Source organism: Jaculus jaculus, chromosome 1, assembly GCF_020740685.1.
Source record: "Jaculus jaculus isolate mJacJac1 chromosome 1, mJacJac1.mat.Y.cur, whole genome shotgun sequence".
NCBI classification, from domain to species: domain Eukaryota; kingdom Metazoa; phylum Chordata; class Mammalia; order Rodentia; family Dipodidae; genus Jaculus; species Jaculus jaculus.
Window position 1 is genome coordinate 51,912,442 of NC_059102.1, and position 18,283 is coordinate 51,930,724.

The following is an 18,283-nucleotide window of genomic DNA, read 5'->3' on the forward strand; positions in this document are numbered from 1 at the left end:
AAAGTCATTCTCATATATATATATATATATATAAAAAATAAGAAAAATGTTAGAAAATACAAAAAAGGGGATTGAAAAGTAAAGTCTAGATCTATTTCCTCAAAACCACACAACTGTTAGTATTTTTGGTATATTTTAAAATGTTAAACCAGGTGTGGTGGCACATGCCTTTAATCCCAGCATTTGGGAGGCAGAGGTTGGAGGATCTCTATGAGTAAATTAAATCAAGATGAGGTTAATCACTTAAATAGAGCTATAACAAGCATGGAGTTCTGAATAGTTATCAATAATCTCCCAACTAAAAAAGTCCAGGCCCAGATGGATTCACTGCTAAATTTTACCAGACCTTCAAGGAAGAGCTAATACCATTGCTTCTTAAGCATTTCCAGGAAATAGAAAAAGAAGGAATTCTACCAAACTCCTTCTATGAAGCCAGCATCACTCTGATACCAAAACCAGGCAAAGATAGAGCAAAAAAAGAAAATTACAGACCAATCTCCCTCATGAACATAGATGCAAAAAGTCTCAACAAAATATTGGCAAACAGAATACAAGAATATATCACAAAGATCATTCACCCAGACCAAGTAGGCTTTATCCCAGAGATGCAGGATGGTTCAATATATGCAAATCTATAAATGTAATACATTATATAAATGGGTTGAAGGACAAAAATCACATGATCATCTCATTAGACGCAGAGAAGGCATTTGACAAAATCCAACATCCCTTCATGATAAAAGTCCTACAGAGACTGGGAATAGAAGGAACATATCTCAATATAATAAAACCTATTTATGACAAGCCAACAGCCAACATATTACTAAATGGGGAAAAACTGGAAGCTTTTCCACTAAAATCAGGAACAAGACAAGGGTGTCCACTGTCCCCACTTTTATTTAATATGTTTTGGAAGTCTTAGCCATAGCAATAAGGCAAGAGACACACATAAAAGGGATACAAATTGGAAAGGAAGAGATCAAGTTATCATTATTTGCAGATGACATGATTCTATACATAAAGGACCCCGAAGATTCTACTAGCAAACTGTTAGAGCTGATCAAAACCTACAGCCATGTAGCAGGATACAAAATAAATACACAGAAATCAGTAGCCTTCATATATTCTAACAACAAACACACAGAGAATGAAATCAGAGAATCACTCCCAGTCACAATTGCATCAAAAAAAAAAAAAAATAAAGTACCTTGGAATAAACCTAGCCAAGGAAGTAAAGAATCTCTACAATGAGAACTTTAAAACACCCAAGTGAGAAATTGCAGAAGACACTAGAAAGTGGAGAAACATCCCCTGTTCCTGGATTGCAAGAATCAATATTGTGAAAATGGCAATCTTACCAAAAGCAATCTACGTATCTAATGCAATCCCTATCAAAACTCCAAAGTCATTCTTCATGGAAATAGAAAAAACAATCCAAAAATTCATTTGGAATCACAAAAAAACCTCGAATATCTAAAATAATACTGAGCAACAAAAATGAGGCTGGTGGTATCACCATACCTGATTTTAACCTATACTACAGAGCCATAGTAACAAAAACAGCATGGTACTGGCACAGATACAGACATGTAGATCAGTGGAACAGAATAGAAGACCCAGATATAAGTCCACGTAACTAGCCACCTGATATTCAATAACAATGCCAAAAATACTCACTGGAGAAAAGACAGCCTCTTCAGCAAATGGTGTTGGGAAAACTGGATATATATCTGTAGAAGGATGAAAATAGATTCTTCTCTCTCTCCATGCACAAGAATTAAGTCCAAATAGATTAAATACCTTAACATCAGACCTGAAACTCTGAAACTGCTAGAGGAAAAAGTAGGGGAAACCCTTCAACATATTGGTCTTGGCAAAGACTTTCTGAATACAACCCCAATTGCTCAGGCAATAAAACCATAGATTAATCACTGGGACCTCATGAAATTACAAAGATTTTGCATTGCCAAGGACACAGTGAAAAAAGCAAAGAGGCAACCTACAGAATGGGAAAAAATTTTGGAGGATTAATATCTAGGATATACAAAGAATTCAAAAAGTTAAATAATAAGGAATCAAACAAGCCAATCAAAAAATGGGCTATGGAGCTAAATAGAGCATTCTCAAAGGAAGAAATACAAATGGCATATAAGCATCTAAAAAAATGTTCTACATCACTAGGCATCAGAGAAATGCAGATTAAAACTACATTGAGATACCATCTCACTCCTGTCAGATTGGCTACCATCATGAAAATAAATGATCATAAATGTTGGCGAGGATGTGGAAGAAGAGGAACCTTCCTACACTGCTGGTGGGAATGCCATCTGGTCCAGCCATTGTGGAAATCAGTGTGGAGCTTCCTAAAACAGCTAAAGATTGATCTACCATATGACCCAGCTATAGCACTCCTAGGCATATATCCTAAGGACTCATTTCATTTCCTTAGAAATACATGCTCAACCATGTTTATTGCTGCTTAATTTATAATAGCTGGGAAATGGAACCAGCCTAGATGTCCCTCAACTGATGAGTGGATAATGAAGATGTGGCACATTTATACAATGGAGTTCTACTCAGCGATAAAGAAAAGTGAAGTTATGAAATTTGCAGGAAAATGGATGGATCTGGAAAGGATTATACTAAGTGAGGTAACCCAGGCCCAGAAAGCCAAACGCCACATGTTTTCCCTCATATGTGGATCCTAGCTTCAGATGATTGGGCTTCTGCATGAGAAGGAAAATACTTAGTAGTAGAGGCCAGTAAGTTAAAAAGGAGATATAAAGGGAAGAGAAAGGAAGGGAGCAGGGTACTTAATAGGTTGGTATTGTATATATGTAAGTAGAATGATTGAGATGGGGAGGTAATATGATGGAGAATGGAATTTCAAAGGGGAAAGTGCGGGGTGGGGAGGTCTGAAGGGTATTACCATGGGATATTTTTTTATAATCATAGAAAATGTTAGTAAAAATTGTGAAAAAAAAATACAAAAAAAGGGATTGAAAAGTAAAGTCTATATCTATTTCCTCAACACCACACAACTGTTAGTATTTTTGGTATATTTTAAAATGTTAAGCCAGGTGGGTGGCACATGCCTTAAATCCCAGCATTTTGGAGGCTGAGATTGGAGGATCTCTATGAGTTTGAGGCCAGCCTGACACTACAGAGTGAATTCCAGGTCAGCCTGAGCTAAAGTGAGACCCTACCTAGAAAAAAACACAAAATAAAAAAGTTAGTACTAACAATGGGCTATAGCCTGGGTTCAATCCCCAACAATGCCCCTAAAAAAAAAAAAACACACACACACACACAATAATTAATAGACTATGTTAAAATAAACTACTAAGCCCGGCATGGTGGTGCATACCTTTAATCCCAGCACTTGGGAGGCAGAGGTAGGAAGACTGCCATGAGTTCAAGCATCCTAAGACTACCTAGTGAATTCTAGGTCAACCCAGGCTAGAGCAAGACCCTATCTTGAAAAAAAAAAAAAACCACAAAACCCAACCCCAAAAATAAAATTAAAAAATAAAATAAATAAAAAGTACTAGGTTAACCCTGTGTTGTTTCATCTTGTTTGATTTCAGGTCCTGAAAATCCTTGGCTCGTTCAAGCTTATGTTTCAGCAGCGAAACATCCTTTTGCTTCTGTGGTTGCTCAGGAGGTATTTCAGAGTGGAATTATTCCTTCAGATACTGACTTCCGTATCTACAGGGATTTTGGAAACATTCCAGGTATTTTGTCAATGTTTATAGACTGGTGTGTAGCATTAATTCATCAAAAACAAACGTCTCTAACGTTTGTAATTAACTTTCTGAGAGGACGTTATGTATGTAAGAGCTGTACCTTCAGACTTACTAAAATAGAATTCTTAAAACTCACAGTTTAAATTTGTGTCTCTTCTAGACTATGTTGTCATTCACCACAGTGACAGAACAGGGGAGAACTGTTTAGTACTTGATTTCCAGAAGATGGTAATGGATCTCCTAGGGGACTTTAATTTTTATTGCTATTATCTTTCTTTACCAACTCCTTTTGTGACTTGTATAGCTTATTTGAAGTTAAAATTTGGCTCTGGCCAGGCAAAGATGTAGTTGGCAAAGTTTTGATAATTGCCCAAACTCAATTCTCCAACCATCTTACTCCCTGCTGTGTGATTTATAATGCTTCCCTAGTCATGTTTATTTTATTTTATTTTTACTTATATTTGAGAGAGAAAGAAGGTGGGGAGCAGATAGAGAGTGGGCATGCCAGGGCCTTCAATTGCTGCAAACTAACTCTAGAAGCATGTGCCACCTTGTACATTTGGCTTATGTGGGTCCTGGAGAATCGATGCTGGTTCCTTTAGCTTTGCAGGCTAGCACCTTATCCCTCCAGCCCTGTTTTATATTGGGAGCAATAGCTATAGATTTTTATAAGAATACAGAATAATTTATGTCATCAATTCATAAATATATAATAGCCTACAACCAACCTATTGCTTTGACATTTTGTCTTTTAAGAATTTAATATGTTAAATTATTCTAAAGCAAGGCAGATCTGTAAAACAAAATGACTTTCCCCCCCTGTGTGTCTTAGGAATAGACTTGGCTTTTATTGAGAATGGATACATTTATCACACCAAGTATGACACAGCAGACAGAATTCTAACAGATTCCATCCAGAGAGCAGGTTAGTATTTGGGTTTGATTTCTGATATATAACGATGAAATATTTGAGATAATCTGTAGAAATATGCTGTAGAAAAATCTTTTGTAGCCTGTGCATTGTAGAGATAGTCTGTGGTGGTAGGATAAGTTATGGATTGGCATTAGAGAGAGGAGGGTTTGAGTTTTTGTCTTGCAATTAAAACAGAAATATTTACTGTGCAGATATGGAAGGTGATGGGGCCCAGGCTGAGGCAGAATTGCTGATTCATTGTGAAGATTGACAAATACAGACTGCAGCCCATGTGAGACCAGAAACTTAGAGGTGGCACGAGGACACAATGTGTATAATTAGTTGCCCATTGTAGAGAGAATGGTTCTATGAGCCCACACCTGGGTAGTGAGGACACTCGAGAGGCTTATACAATAGGGAGGAAAGTGCTTCCAGTTACCCAAAAGAGTCAGAGGCAAATCTGATGCTAGTCCTTAACAAGTTGGTAGCATGTCACTTATAATGAGAAGAGTATGTTCCAAATAAGAACACAGCATAAATAGAGTGTTTGCAGGTGGGAAGTTGCCATTGGTAAGCTGTCAGACTAGAAGTAGTATCTTCAGAAATAGGGGGAGATGAAATTGAAGTGCATGGGAGAAGGGAATTGTGGGCTTTGGAAATCAGAAAATTCAATGGTAGATCTAGTATGTGCAAGGCTCTGGTTCCATTCCTAGTATCAAAACAAATCAGTAAGTTGCTAAAGGAATCCCTTGAGGGTCTGAGTCCATGAATTAATGAACTGATTAAGGTATTATCTTTTAAAAATATTTATTTATGTATTAGAGAAAGGGGGAGAGAGAGAGAGCGTGAGCAAGAGAGAGAATAAGAATAGGTGTGCCATGGCCTCTAGTCACTGCAAATGAACTCCAGATACATGTACCACTGTGCATCTGTCTTACATGGGTCCTGAGGAATTGAACCTGGCTGGGTCCTTTGGCTTCACAGGCAAGCACCTTAACTGCTAAGTCATCTCTCCAGCCCTTGTTCTTTTGTTTTTGAGGCAGGGTCTTATTCTGGCCCAAACTGACCTGGAACTCACTGTGTAGCCAGGCTGGCCTTGAACTCACAGCCATCCTCCACCTCAGCTTTCTGGGTGCTGTGTTTATAGGCATGAGGTGGTTTTTCAACATTATTGATCAGGTATGATCAGTATGGAATAGAGAGCCAGGATTCATTAATGTTCTGACAGTGCTCATGTATGGAATAAGGAGGACCATAACTGAAGCTAACAAAAAATAGAAACAAAGAGAGAGGGGCTGGGAGATGGTTCACTTGGGAAAACTGCTTACTGTGCAAGTGTGAGGATTGAGCTTGGGTCTTCAGATTCTATGTAAATATCAGGTTGATGGTGTGTGCCTACAGTTCTAGAGTACAGGAGATGGAGATTGGCAGATCCTCAGGGCAAGCTGGCTAGTCAGACTAGATGGTGAGCTCTGCATTCAGTGAGAGACCCTGTCTCAAAATACGGTGGAGAGCAACAGAAGGAGAAATCTGACATTGACTTCTGGCCTTCACATGCACTCACATGCACCCACACCTGCACATATGTGACCACACACATATGAACATGCATGCACATATGCATGTACACAAACAGATGTATACTTGCAAAAAAGCTTGGGGGAAAGATGGAAAGTGAGATACATTTTGAATATAAATTGAGCAAGACTTGAAAGCTTATGGAGAAAGAATAAATAAGCGTAAAGCCTAGCTAGCTGGGGAAAGAGTGATCATGATGGAAGGTAGGAAGGTACGCAGGGAGGTGACCCTTATTTAGAGTGCCAAGGAGAGGGGTAACAGACTGAACTGTCAGGTTTGAGATGCAGGAGTATGCCCCATCAAGTTTTATCAGGAACCTGATGAAAATGGATGTGGTGTTAGAGCTCATTATGAAACTGGGCATGTGGTTTTGGGGATTAAAGGCATAGAGAAAACAACACAAAAATAGAGAATGGATATGTGCTTTTTTGGAAGAGTAAAGCAGAGGAAGAGACTATGGCTGAGCTTTGGGGAAATATATCAGAAAAGCAGTGAAAGCAGTTTGTTGTGGTGTCTTAGTAAAAACAGTGTCAAGGACAGGATGGGCGGCAAGAAATGCAAATCATTTAGGACTTCTTATTACTCCTATTATTAAAGTTTAAATGTAGTCAAGCATCGTGACTCATGCTTGTTGTCACAGCTATGGGAGAGGCTGAAGCAGTAGGATTGTTTTAGCTCAAGAGTTTAAGGCAAGCTTGGGCAATTTTGTCTCCAAAATAATTAAATGAGTACATTCATTCATTGATGTAACTATTTATTTGATGTGCCAGTTTTTGTCTATGGCTCTTCTCACTTCATCAGCATTGATACTTAATTTTCTCTGTCAGGACTTGTTTTCTGTATTTGGACTTTCCCTCCTTCATTAACAATATCCTTAGTTAGAACAATTTTGTAATATAGGTAGATCCTACTCATTGTTGAAATTCACTACTAAAGTGATAAATACCACCTGTTTCAGAAGTGTTTCTTTGGCTTCCAGACTCCATTCCATTAGTCACCCCCAGCTGTACCTCTCCTTATGATTTTTTGGTAAAGTCTAATATCTAGACCAGGCAGGCTTCAAAAGTGCAGTCCCCTTGCCTCTGCCTCTGGAATGCTGGGGTTACAGGTATGCACCACCATGTTTGGCTTTCCTTATAATTTCTCTCTCTCTTTCTCTCTCTCTTTTTTAAGAGAAAGAATGAGAGAGAGAGAGAGAGAGAGAATGAAGGAGGCTGTCACTATGTAGTCTTGGAACTTACCTTAAACTTGCAGTTCTTGGGCTGGAGAGATGGCTTAGCGGTTAAGCGCTTGCCTGTGAAGCCTAAGGACCCCGGTTCGAGGCTCGGTTCCCCAGGTCCCACGTTAGCCAGATGCACAAGGGGGCACACGCGTCTGGAGTTCGTTTGCAGAGGCTGGAAGCCCTGGCGCGCCCATTCTCTCTCTCTCCCTCTATCTGCCTTTCTCTCTGTGTCTGTCTATCTCAAATAAATAAATAAAAAATTAAAAAAAAAAACTTGCAGTTCTTCTGCCTCAGATTTTTGTCTTCTTACTAAATTTTGGCTTTTGTTTTTCTCCAGTGCTGGAAATGAAACCCAGGGTCTCATGCATGGTAGGCAAACACTAGACCACTGAGCTACAGATACATTCCCAGCCCTTGTAGGTTTCTTTAAAGATAGCCTCAGTATGTAGTCCAGGCTGTGTCTGTACCCATGATCTCCTTTGCCTCCCCTTCTAACTAATTCTTAGTATGCTTATACTTTGTACTTAATGAGAGGCTTTTGTATAAGTGATTATACAGAATGGTTGCACTGTAAGGGGAAAATGAACGTCTGGATGGAGAAGAAATGGAGTAGGGAGCCAGGACCTTATTTGAGAAATTTGGTTAGAAGAAGGCAGTAGGATGGTAGAATTCTTTGCTCACATTCTTCTCAGGATGGCCTTGAACTTGTGGTGATCTTCCTACCACTGCCTCCTGAGTGCTGGGATTAAAGGCGTGCAGCACCACGCTCGGCTAGATAGTTTATTTCTAATTTACATGGTTGTACATGCAAGTCATATTCAAATACTTTATTTAACTTTGTTATCTTTCTTACTAAAAGGTGACAACATTTTAGCGGTTCTTAAATATCTAGCTACATCTGATATGCTAACTTCCTCATTTGAGTATCGACATGGAAACATGGTCTTCTTTGATGTGCTGGGCCTATTTGTCATTGCCTACCCTTCCCGTGTTGGCTCAATAATAAACTACATGGTGGTGATGACTGTTGTTTTGTACCTGGGCAAAAAATTGTTGCAGTCCAAACATAAGAGTAAGTATTTTCCTCTAAAATGCAGATATTGGAAAAGGCATAAGATTTACTTGAAACATTTTAGCTGTTGTGCTTATTTCTTCCCCGGAAGTAAAACATCTTAAAATAATGTTTTATTTATATTTTAGGAAATTTCTAGATAAATATGAAGTTGATGTGCCTATTACACTTTTAGACTTGGTGAAATAGGCTGCTTTTATGAACTTACTCCATGAGAATCCAACACCAGGAGCTATTGAACAATGGTTTGGATAGGTTCATTGTAATGAAAAGTCCCATTACAAAGTTCATTTAACACTAGAGATAGTAGCTATCTTGAAGTATAAGTGAACTGCTTTTGGTTAAATTGTTCCTTTCTGCTTGACATGGTTTAGATTCTAAATTGTTAGGTGCTCTTAAAAGCAGCAATTTAAAATAATTTTTTTATTACCAGCTGTTTTCCATATGTTCTATGTTAGCTCCCGTTTGTGCACATGTGTGTGTATTGTGTATGTATGTTTATATTTGTGTGGGTACACACATGTGCATGTGTGTGGATGCAAGTGATCAACATTGGATGTTTTCTTTGATCATTCTCTGTCTTGTTCTTTGAGCAGGATGTCTTGCTGAGCCTAGAACTCACCTATTCAGCTAGACTAACTAGCCAGTGAGCCCTAGAAATTCCTGGTCTCTCCTTCCCCAGTGGTGGGGCTGCAGGCATATTTTACCATACCTGGCATTTTATGTAGGTACTGGGAATCCAAATTGAGACCTCATGCTTGCATGGCAAGTACTTTCCCCACTAAGCCATCTCTCCTAGCTCTGTGTTAGCTTCTCTTAGCAAGAGAGCTTTGCCTTTCACAATACTTGTTAATATTTTGATAGTGCAAAGCATTCTAAAAATTATGAAGATTAATGCTTCCCTCTTCCTTCATAAGGAGGGTATTTGCACCATTCCTAGAAGATGTAGCTTTTAGAATCTTTCATATCTACAGATACTCAGTAAGTATTCCATGAGTGTTACCCTGTTGTAGTGTTTAATAATCCTCCACACTAGGACATTCCAGTAGTTTTCAATTGTAGTGGTAAATTTTTTTTGTGTGTTTTAATATTTGTCCCTTTAGCTTTGCTAACTGGTCATGCAATTTGGTAAGATGGTGACATTACTTTTTGTTTTCTCTTCATTAGCCACTAACTACATGAAAGACTTCTTGTGTGGACTTGGCATCACTTTCATTGGCTATTTCACTAGCCTTGTTACGGTTCTCATTATAGCCGTGCTCATCTCTCTTGTTGGACAGTCTCTCTCATGGTATAACCACTTCTGTGTTGCTGTTTGTCTCTATGGAACTGCAACTGTAGCCAAAATAATATTCATACATACCCTTGCAAAGAGATTTTATTATGTGGTAAGTGTCAGGCATATTTATTGATTTCTTTTTGCTGCTTTCAAGGATTGAAGAGAAACTTAGAGTGGAATTCAATATATACATTATTTGAACTATTAAAAATTGTTCAGCATGGTTATGGAAAATGTTCCTACAAGTGTTGTTAATTTATAGGAAGTTTTTTTTTTTTATCTGAGGGTTTGGATGTAGAATTCAAATGAAGTTATAAAGCAATGCTATAAGTGGCATTTACAATACTGGTGACAATAAGGCTTGTTTGCACAGCTCTCTGGTTCTGCTGTTTGTTGTGGTTTTTATAACTGCTCTTCTCTACTGATTCACTTGACTCCCTTGCTGTGCTCCTGTGGAAAGTCAGCTTCATGAGGGCAGTGGTTCTTTGCTGCATCTGTGTTTAGGTAGTATCTTAACACACAGCACTTACACATGGTCAACACCTGTTGCCTAAAAAAATAGTGCATTTAAAATTGTCCCTTGAGTTTGCCTTCACTGCTTTTGATGCAAGTTTTGATGGTATGAATGTTTGTTATTAAAGACACATTACAAAACAAAAAAGTAGAAGATAAATAGGTTTTAAATGATTTATTACATTTTTTTGGAGAATATTCTCATAGTTTGAATTGTATAAATTTGGTATAAAAGAAAAGTAGTAGCTGGGTGTGGTGGTGCACACCTTTAATCCCAGCACTTGGGAGGCAGAGGTAGCAGGATCACCTGAGTTCAAGGCTACCCTGAGACTACATAGTGAATTTTAGGTCAGTTTGGGCTAGAGTGAGAAAAAAAGAAAACTAGTGATGTTTGTGAAATAACAGGACTCTCAAAATCATTTAAAGTGAGTCAGAGTTTCTGATTTTCTAATGTGAATCGAAAAGGTGTGGCGTCTTAGTTTCTTTGTTTTCAGGATAGTCAGTAGATACCTGTTTTTTTTTTTTTCTCTTGCATATGCCTTGATAGTGATTAGGATGAACACATAGAAGACTTAATACAGCATCCTCTCATTAGGATGTCTTTGGTACCTTGGTCCCAGTTTCAGGTAGTGTTGTGGAATGGACTGAAGAGCCCTCCCATGTTAGCAGGTCTTATTGAAGAAAGGTTTTCAAGCTTAGCTATTTGTTTATGGCTCAGATCATACTTAAATCTTTTAAATTTTATTTTTAACAATTTCATATGTTGTATTTTCATAGACTGTATTGTGATCATATTTACCCTCATTACCCTCTCACCCTCCTCCTGTTAAATCCTTTCTTCCCAGCAAATCCCCTTCTTTCTTTGATGTCTTCTTTTTTTTTGTGACCTACTGAATTAAGTTGGGGTTTCTTACATGAGCATGGATGAGGGGTTATATACTGCAGTATGGATAACTTACCAGTGGCTGTAGACTGACAAGCATGACTGTCTCTCCCTCAGAAAGTATTAACTGCTAATAGCTCCTCTGAGGGCAGTGGGATCTCATGAGTCCCTGCACATGTCCATGATAGAATGTTGACAGCTTATTCTTGTGCAGGAAACCACAGCTGCTGTGAGTGTGTGAGTGTCGTGGCCCTGTGTCCAGAAGACAACATTCTACAGCATGCCTCTTCATCTTTCAGCTCTTAATGTGCTTTTTGCCCTGTCTTCCAAGATGATGGCACTTTTATTTTAATGGCGTCAGTCTTTAAAGAATTACACTGTGGGGCTCAGTAACACATGCTTCTTCTTAGTGTAGTTCTTGATATAAAACCAGAGTGCGGGTTGAATATTGTTGATTGGGATAGTTGTAGGATAGAAATACTGAGTAAATTTCCATTGATGTTCACTAATTTTGGCAGTACTAGAGATTGAGCACATAGTTCTGTCCACGTTAGCAAGTGCTCTGCCACTGAGGTGTTTACCCAGCCCTCTGAACTTTTTATTTTGAGACAAGGTCTCACTCAGCTGGCCTTGCACTTTGATCCTCCTGCCTCAGCCTCCCAAGTAGCTGGGATTACCACAAGGCCTAGCTCATCATTTCACATTTTCAAGCACTCAGTGGGTTTGACACTATGCTCAGGTTCATGACATGTCTGTGATTCATGACAATGTTACCTTGTCATGATAGTGTGACCTGGAATTCACTGTGTAGTCTCAGGCTGGCCTTGAGCTCATGGTGATCCTCCTACCTCTGCCTCGCGAGTGCTGGGATTAAACATGTGTGCCAGTATGTCTGGCCAATGTTTTCTCTTTTATTTGAGAAGCTCAGTTTCATTTGGGAAGATACAGGAACTACAACGATGCTAGGCAATTACAATGTGAAACAGAATCACCTATACATAGTGCCATGAGAATACAGGGCAGGAGAGATGAATTTTGTGGAATTCAAGAAATGTTCATGAAGAAGGTGGTAGCATTTGGATTGGGCTTTGAAGCATGAGCAAAAGGCTTACTAGGTAGAGAACTGGTTAATACCAGTTAGAGGTGGCTATGTACAAAACACATTTGGACACTTAGTCAATAAAAATTTCAGTGTGGAGAAGACAAGGTAACAAAACCCACAGCAGGAAAAATGGGCCAGGATGAATTTGTAGCTATTCCTGAACAATCAGTGAGACCATTATTAAAATTGTCTTAGCAAAATAATTTTCTGATTTAGCAAGAAAATTGGTAACAATAGGGCAGGAATGGGAGGGATCAGTAAGGTGAGGATGGAGATAGAGTTGAAGAATATTGTTTTATTTGTTTGGTTTGGGCACTCACTGCAAAACATCTTTGGTTATTTCAGTGTTTGTCACTGAGCTGTTTGATTTTACATATTTGAGTTCATGTAGCTTCAGATTGAATTACTACAACTATTATTAAGATTTATCAAATACTTTTATTTGAGAGGGAGAGACAGAAAGAAGCAGAGAGAGAGAGAGAGAAAATATGAATGAAAATGGATGTACCAGGGCCTCCTGCCACTACAAATGAAATCCAGACACATTTGCCACTTTGTGCACCTAGCTTTATGTGGGTACTAGGGAATTGAAGCTATGCCATCAGGCTTTGTGTGCAAGTACCCTTAACTACTGTGCCATCTCTCCAGCCCTATTTTAAGCTCTTTTGAGATAGAGTGTCAGTGTGTAGCCCAGGCTGGCCTGGAACTTGCTTTTTAAAAGCCCAGGCTGGCCTCAAACCCCTGATCCTCCTGTCTCAGCTTCTAGTGTTCTGGGGTCACTGGCATGTGCCAGTGTGCCTGGCCTTCAGATTGAATTCTGAGACTTATTTTCTTATTAAGGATCAAGTCTTTTGATCCATACTGAGTTGAACATCGAAGTACTTAACAACTCCAGCCTGTTTTTCATCATGCAGGGGTTGTTTGCCAAATTAACTTTAATTTGTTCTGAAAGTGCATGATAGAAACTCTTGAACTCTTGAAGTGGTGTCCCAGAAGACAAATCTCTGGGATAAACAGAAGTGACAATGTAGAGAAAGGAAATTTAGCTGGGCCTGGTGGCGCACACCTTCAATCCCAGCACTCAGGAGGCAGAGGTAGGAGGATCACTGTGAGTTCAAGAGACCAGTCTGAGACTAGAAAGTGAATTCCAGGTCAGCCTGGGCTAGGTGAGACCCTGCCTCAAGAAACCAAAAAAAAAAAAAAAAAAAAAGAAACTTAAAGATAGCTATTTCCACTAAGATGCTTATGCACTGCAATTCTAGGTTTGATGTTTGCATTTATAGAACAGGTCTTGCAGAGTTAAAATGTTTTTAGTTCAATGATGACTTTCTTCTGGAAGAGCACAACGTGCTGCATAGGAACGATTGGGCTTCCAGTCTCAAAAAATGCACCTCAGATTTTAATAATAAGGTACCAGGAATACACGAAAGGGGTAGACGTGGCCAGGTGGAGATAGGAAAGACAGGAAAATCAAGGCACACCAGTGCACCACAGTCATGGCTATAAAGAGCAGATGGTGTTTGAGGTGTGCCATTGTGGAGTTACAGAAGCCTATAATGTTCCTTTGCAAGCCACTTCTGTAGTCTGCCTGACACAATCTTTGTAAGTTGCTAAAACAGGAAAAACTTGTAGAGATGGAAGGTTTATATATATAATATAGTCCTGCTATTTTAGAACATTCGAAGGATTACCTGTAGCCTGGTCTTAGAGTCACATCCTCTCTATCTGGTTGCATTCCCCTTTCTCTGCAGCAGTAGGATTTTATTACCTATGGTAAAAGGGAACTGTCAGCATTTACATTATCAGTTTAAAGATACAGCTGTCCTGAGCACTGGATATTAGAGTAAGAGAGCTTTTTGAATGAGACTACTTACTTATTTTTCTTTCTTTCAGAATTCCAGTGACCAGTATTTGGGAGAAGTGTTTTTTGACATCTCACTGTTTGTGCATTGCTGTTTTCTTGTAACTGTCACTTACCAAGGATTTTGCTCAGCATTCATTAGTGCTATCTGGGTAGTGTTTCCATTGCTCACAAAACTTTGTGTGTACAAGGACTTTCAGAAGCATGGTAGGGTATTTTTTTTATATAAATGGGAAAAATCTGTTAAAATATGGAAGGCTTCCAGGGACTATATATTATATTGAGTTGGCTTTTGAAATTGTTACTGTTTATATTTGCTTGCTTATTTATTTATTTATATTTGTGTGTATTGTATATGGGAGCACCTTGCCACTGCAAATAAACACTAGACGCAGTACTACTAACTGTATCTGGTTATGTGGGTAGCTTGGGAATTGAATCCAGACCAGCCCCTGCAAGTTTTAATGCAAATTTTTAAATAAAATATTTTTTATTTGAGAGAGAGAAGGTGGGTTTGGGAAGGGTGAGGCAGCTCACTCTCCTAGGCCTCTTGCTGTTGCAAATGAGCTCTAGATGCTTGCACCGTTTTGTGTATCTGCTTTATGTGGGTACTGGGAACCAAACCCAGCAGGCTTGAGTCTTAACCATTGAGCCATTTTTCCAGCTTCAATGCAAGTTTTTTTTTTTTCTCCCCCTGAGGGAGGGTTTCACTCTAGCTCAGACTGACCTAGAATTTACTATGTAGTCTCAGGGTGGCCTCGAGCTCATGATGACCCTCTTGCCTCTGCCTCCCGAGTGCTTGGGATTAAAGGTGTGTGCCATCACACCCAGCTTTAAAATTTTATTTATTTCAGAGAGAAAGAGAGAGATAGAGAGAGAGAGAATGAGAGTGAGAATGAGAATGAGAATGAATGGGTGTGTCAGGACCTTCAGCTGCTGCAAACAAACTCTAGCTGGCTTATATGGGTTCTGGGGAATCAGCCCTGGGCCCTTTGGCTTTGCAGGCAAGCTCCTTAACTGCTAAGCCATCTCTGCAGCCTTAATGCAAGTTTTTATCTTAAACCTTATACCCCATCCCATGTTTATGAACACTCACTAGATCACATGTAGCTAGAGGGCAAGAGTCACATCTGACCAAAATTTCATTAGGTACTAAGGCACATGAGCACTGTAGTAATTTTTATCTCGTTGTAGAATTTCATAGGTTTGTGTTTCTCTTTTCTCCTAGGTTCCCAAGGAAGATTTCTTGCACTTTATCTTTTGGGGATGTTTATTCCTTATGTTTATGCACTGTACCTCATCTGGGCTGTGTTTGAGATGTTTACCCCTATCCTTGGGAGAAGTGGCTCAGAAATTCCACCTGATATTGTCCTGGCGTCCATTTTGGCTGGTTGTGTGATGATTCTCTTTTCTTATTTTGTAAGGAAAAATGTTTTTGACTTCTTTATTTTTTATGTGAATATGCGATGAATTTAGTTATACTAGAGTATGAAATAAGGTTGCTTATAACCAATTGCAAAAATCTTAAGCAAAAGATACAGTGCATGGCTGTATATCTTGTGGGATCAGGAGGACAAAAAATGTAGGATGAGCTTATTTTGTTGTTGATTAATTTTTTTAAAACCTTCCTAATTCCTTCTTTCCCTTTCTATTCTTATCTTTTTCCTCCCTCTTCCTCTCTCCTTTTCTTCCTCTCTTCCTTGTTTTGTCCCTCTCCCTTCCCAGCCCCCTCCCTTCCTTCCATCCTTCATCTTGTAGTCCAGACTACTTGGAACTCATTAAGTAGCCCAGGCTGGGCTGGAGAGATGGCTTAGCGGTTAAGCGCTTGCCTGTGAAGCCTAAGGACCCTGGTTCAAGGCTCGGTTCCCCAGGTCCTACATTAGCCAGATGCACAAGGGGGCGCACGCGTCTGGAGTTCGTTTGCAGAGGCTGGAAGCCCTGGCGCGCCCATTCTCTCTCTCTCCCTCTATCTGTCTCTCTCTGTGTCTGTCGCTCTCAAAAAAAAAAAAAAAAGTAGCCCAGGCTGGCCTTGAACTTGCAACAATACTGCTTTAGGCTCGTGCTCTGATTACAGATATGAGCCACCATACTCAGTTTTGAAATCCTCTTTTCAAACAATCTTCCATCTATACTACCTGAAATAAAGTAGTAGAGTGTATATGAAGTAAGGATGATTAGAGATGGTCTGTTCCTGAATTTTGAAATGTTATGTTTGAAGATACTAGTTATAGGCAGTGTTAGTGGTTTTATTAGTGCATTTTAGATCTTCTGCAGGAATACTAACTCCTGTGGGCTATTATCATTGTCATTCTAGTATCGATTTGTCATCACATCAAAATTTGTTAACTGTCTATTGGGTGATAGAAATTAAAATACCCAAAGCTGTCCTTATTTACCCAATAGTCAGGGTGTCATAGACTTGTCAGCTTTCATTTTGCAACATCATTGCTCTGCCCTAGTACAGAGTGTCCTCTCTTTGCTGTCTGTGCTCTTCCCATGGGACTCTTAGAGGGAAGAAAAGGTGGTTGTTGCTGTTAGGATCAGAACCCTGGCAAAGTTCTACTTTTAGCATGGTATCCATACCTCTGGGACTGAGGTTGAGCCATAGAGAAGGCAGGTTTCTGTTTTGTGACTTTTAAAATTGGCATTCCTAAGGAGTACCTATAGGTATGCCTTGAGATTTGAGGATAGAAGACCATGTAGAAGATGCCATTATGACTTCATTTTAGTTTAGTTCTTCATGTAGAGGATAGAGAGCTGTTCATATTGCTATGGTAAAGACATCTCATGTGTAGGTTCAGTTCAGAAGACTTATGGAGGAAAGGGGAATAGCACAGTCAGCATCATTCAGAAGAGTACCTAAGGACCAAGCTCAAACATATAAGGCTATGGGAGACATTTCACGTTCAAGCCACAAAGATAGACTTGCTGTTGGGAGGATTCAAGGAGATAAAAGGCCTGGCATGGTGGCACACAACTATAATCCCAGCACTTGGGAAACTGAGGCAAAATGGTCATAAATTTGAGGCCACCTGGGTTATATAGTGAGATCATGTTTGACAAACAAAAAACGAACCAAGACAAACTCCACTCAACCAAGCAATACATAAAAGGAGATAGTAGAGTTTTGTCATCTATAGATGAGTGATATAAAGTTAGCTACATTATGAATTAGGTTCCCTAAGTGTACTTAACTATATTGAGAGATGGAAAGATAGTGATGTCTACAAAAGGTGACCCAAGTTTTGGACAACATTTGAATTCTGTCCCATTGGTTAGTTGGAAGGGGCCAAAATGAGTCCTTGAAACTATGGCAATTGTAAATGTCCTCAAAGCATGAGAATATTGAAACCAGGAAAATGAGATTTATTAAAGTATTATTTCATAAATTACATTTTATTAGGGAAGTTTTAAGAAGGAAGAATGCCTCTTAAAATACTTAAAAACAAAACACAACTGGGCATGGGTAGTAGAATTGCTATGAATTTGAGGCCAGGCTAGTCTGCTTAATGTTCCAGGCTATCCAGTACTATGTAGCAAGACTTTGTTTCAATACTCCCTCCCTTACCAAACACAGCTATAGCAGACAGCTTCAGGTTCACTGAGATAAACTTCCAGACCTGACACAGTTATGGAGGAAGGGATTTATTGAAGCTTACAGATCTAGGAGAAATTCCATAATAGTAGAAGAAGTTGGCCTCCTCTTAAAGGACCAGGCAAAGACAGGAAAAGCCTAAAGCCACACAGCATAGCACACTTCAGGAACTCCAGCTAGGCATACTTTGCACATCCTTAGATTGAAATCTCAAACCTACCACTACACCTTAAGATCTGCCCAGTGATACTCCCTCCAGCCAGGTGGCTGCAGATGCAAACCACAAACTAATAAAACACTGAATATGTTGTGGTCCAAGTATTCAAACTACCACATTCTGCCCCTGGCTCCCAATAGATTCAAAATGTTCACATATTTTAAAATGTACTCAGTCCAGTTTCAAAGGTCCCCACAGTCTTTACCAACTTAAGATAGTTCCAGAGTCTCAAGTCTTAAATCTGAGATGTAAGATTGTCTCTTAGCTTTGAGTTCTGTAAAACCAGACAAGTTACATGCTTT

At 39.2% G+C, this 18,283-nt stretch overlaps 1 protein-coding gene across 2 annotated transcripts in view; it reads left to right on the forward strand.

Moving 5' to 3' along the window:
• The window catches only part of Ermp1 (endoplasmic reticulum metallopeptidase 1), a 55,053-nt gene that overhangs the window by 22,788 nt on the left and 13,982 nt on the right, over positions 1 to 18,283 (forward strand). For both annotated transcript variants that reach the window (XM_045160893.1, XM_045160894.1), the window contains exons 5-10: positions 3,588 to 3,734; positions 4,579 to 4,671; positions 8,319 to 8,531; positions 9,699 to 9,919; positions 14,202 to 14,376; positions 15,398 to 15,588. In XM_045160893.1, the coding sequence (XP_045016828.1) occupies positions 3,588 to 3,734; positions 4,579 to 4,671; positions 8,319 to 8,531; positions 9,699 to 9,919; positions 14,202 to 14,376; positions 15,398 to 15,588 (1,040 nt within the window). The remainder of the gene's footprint in view (positions 1 to 3,587; positions 3,735 to 4,578; positions 4,672 to 8,318; positions 8,532 to 9,698; positions 9,920 to 14,201; positions 14,377 to 15,397; positions 15,589 to 18,283) is intronic.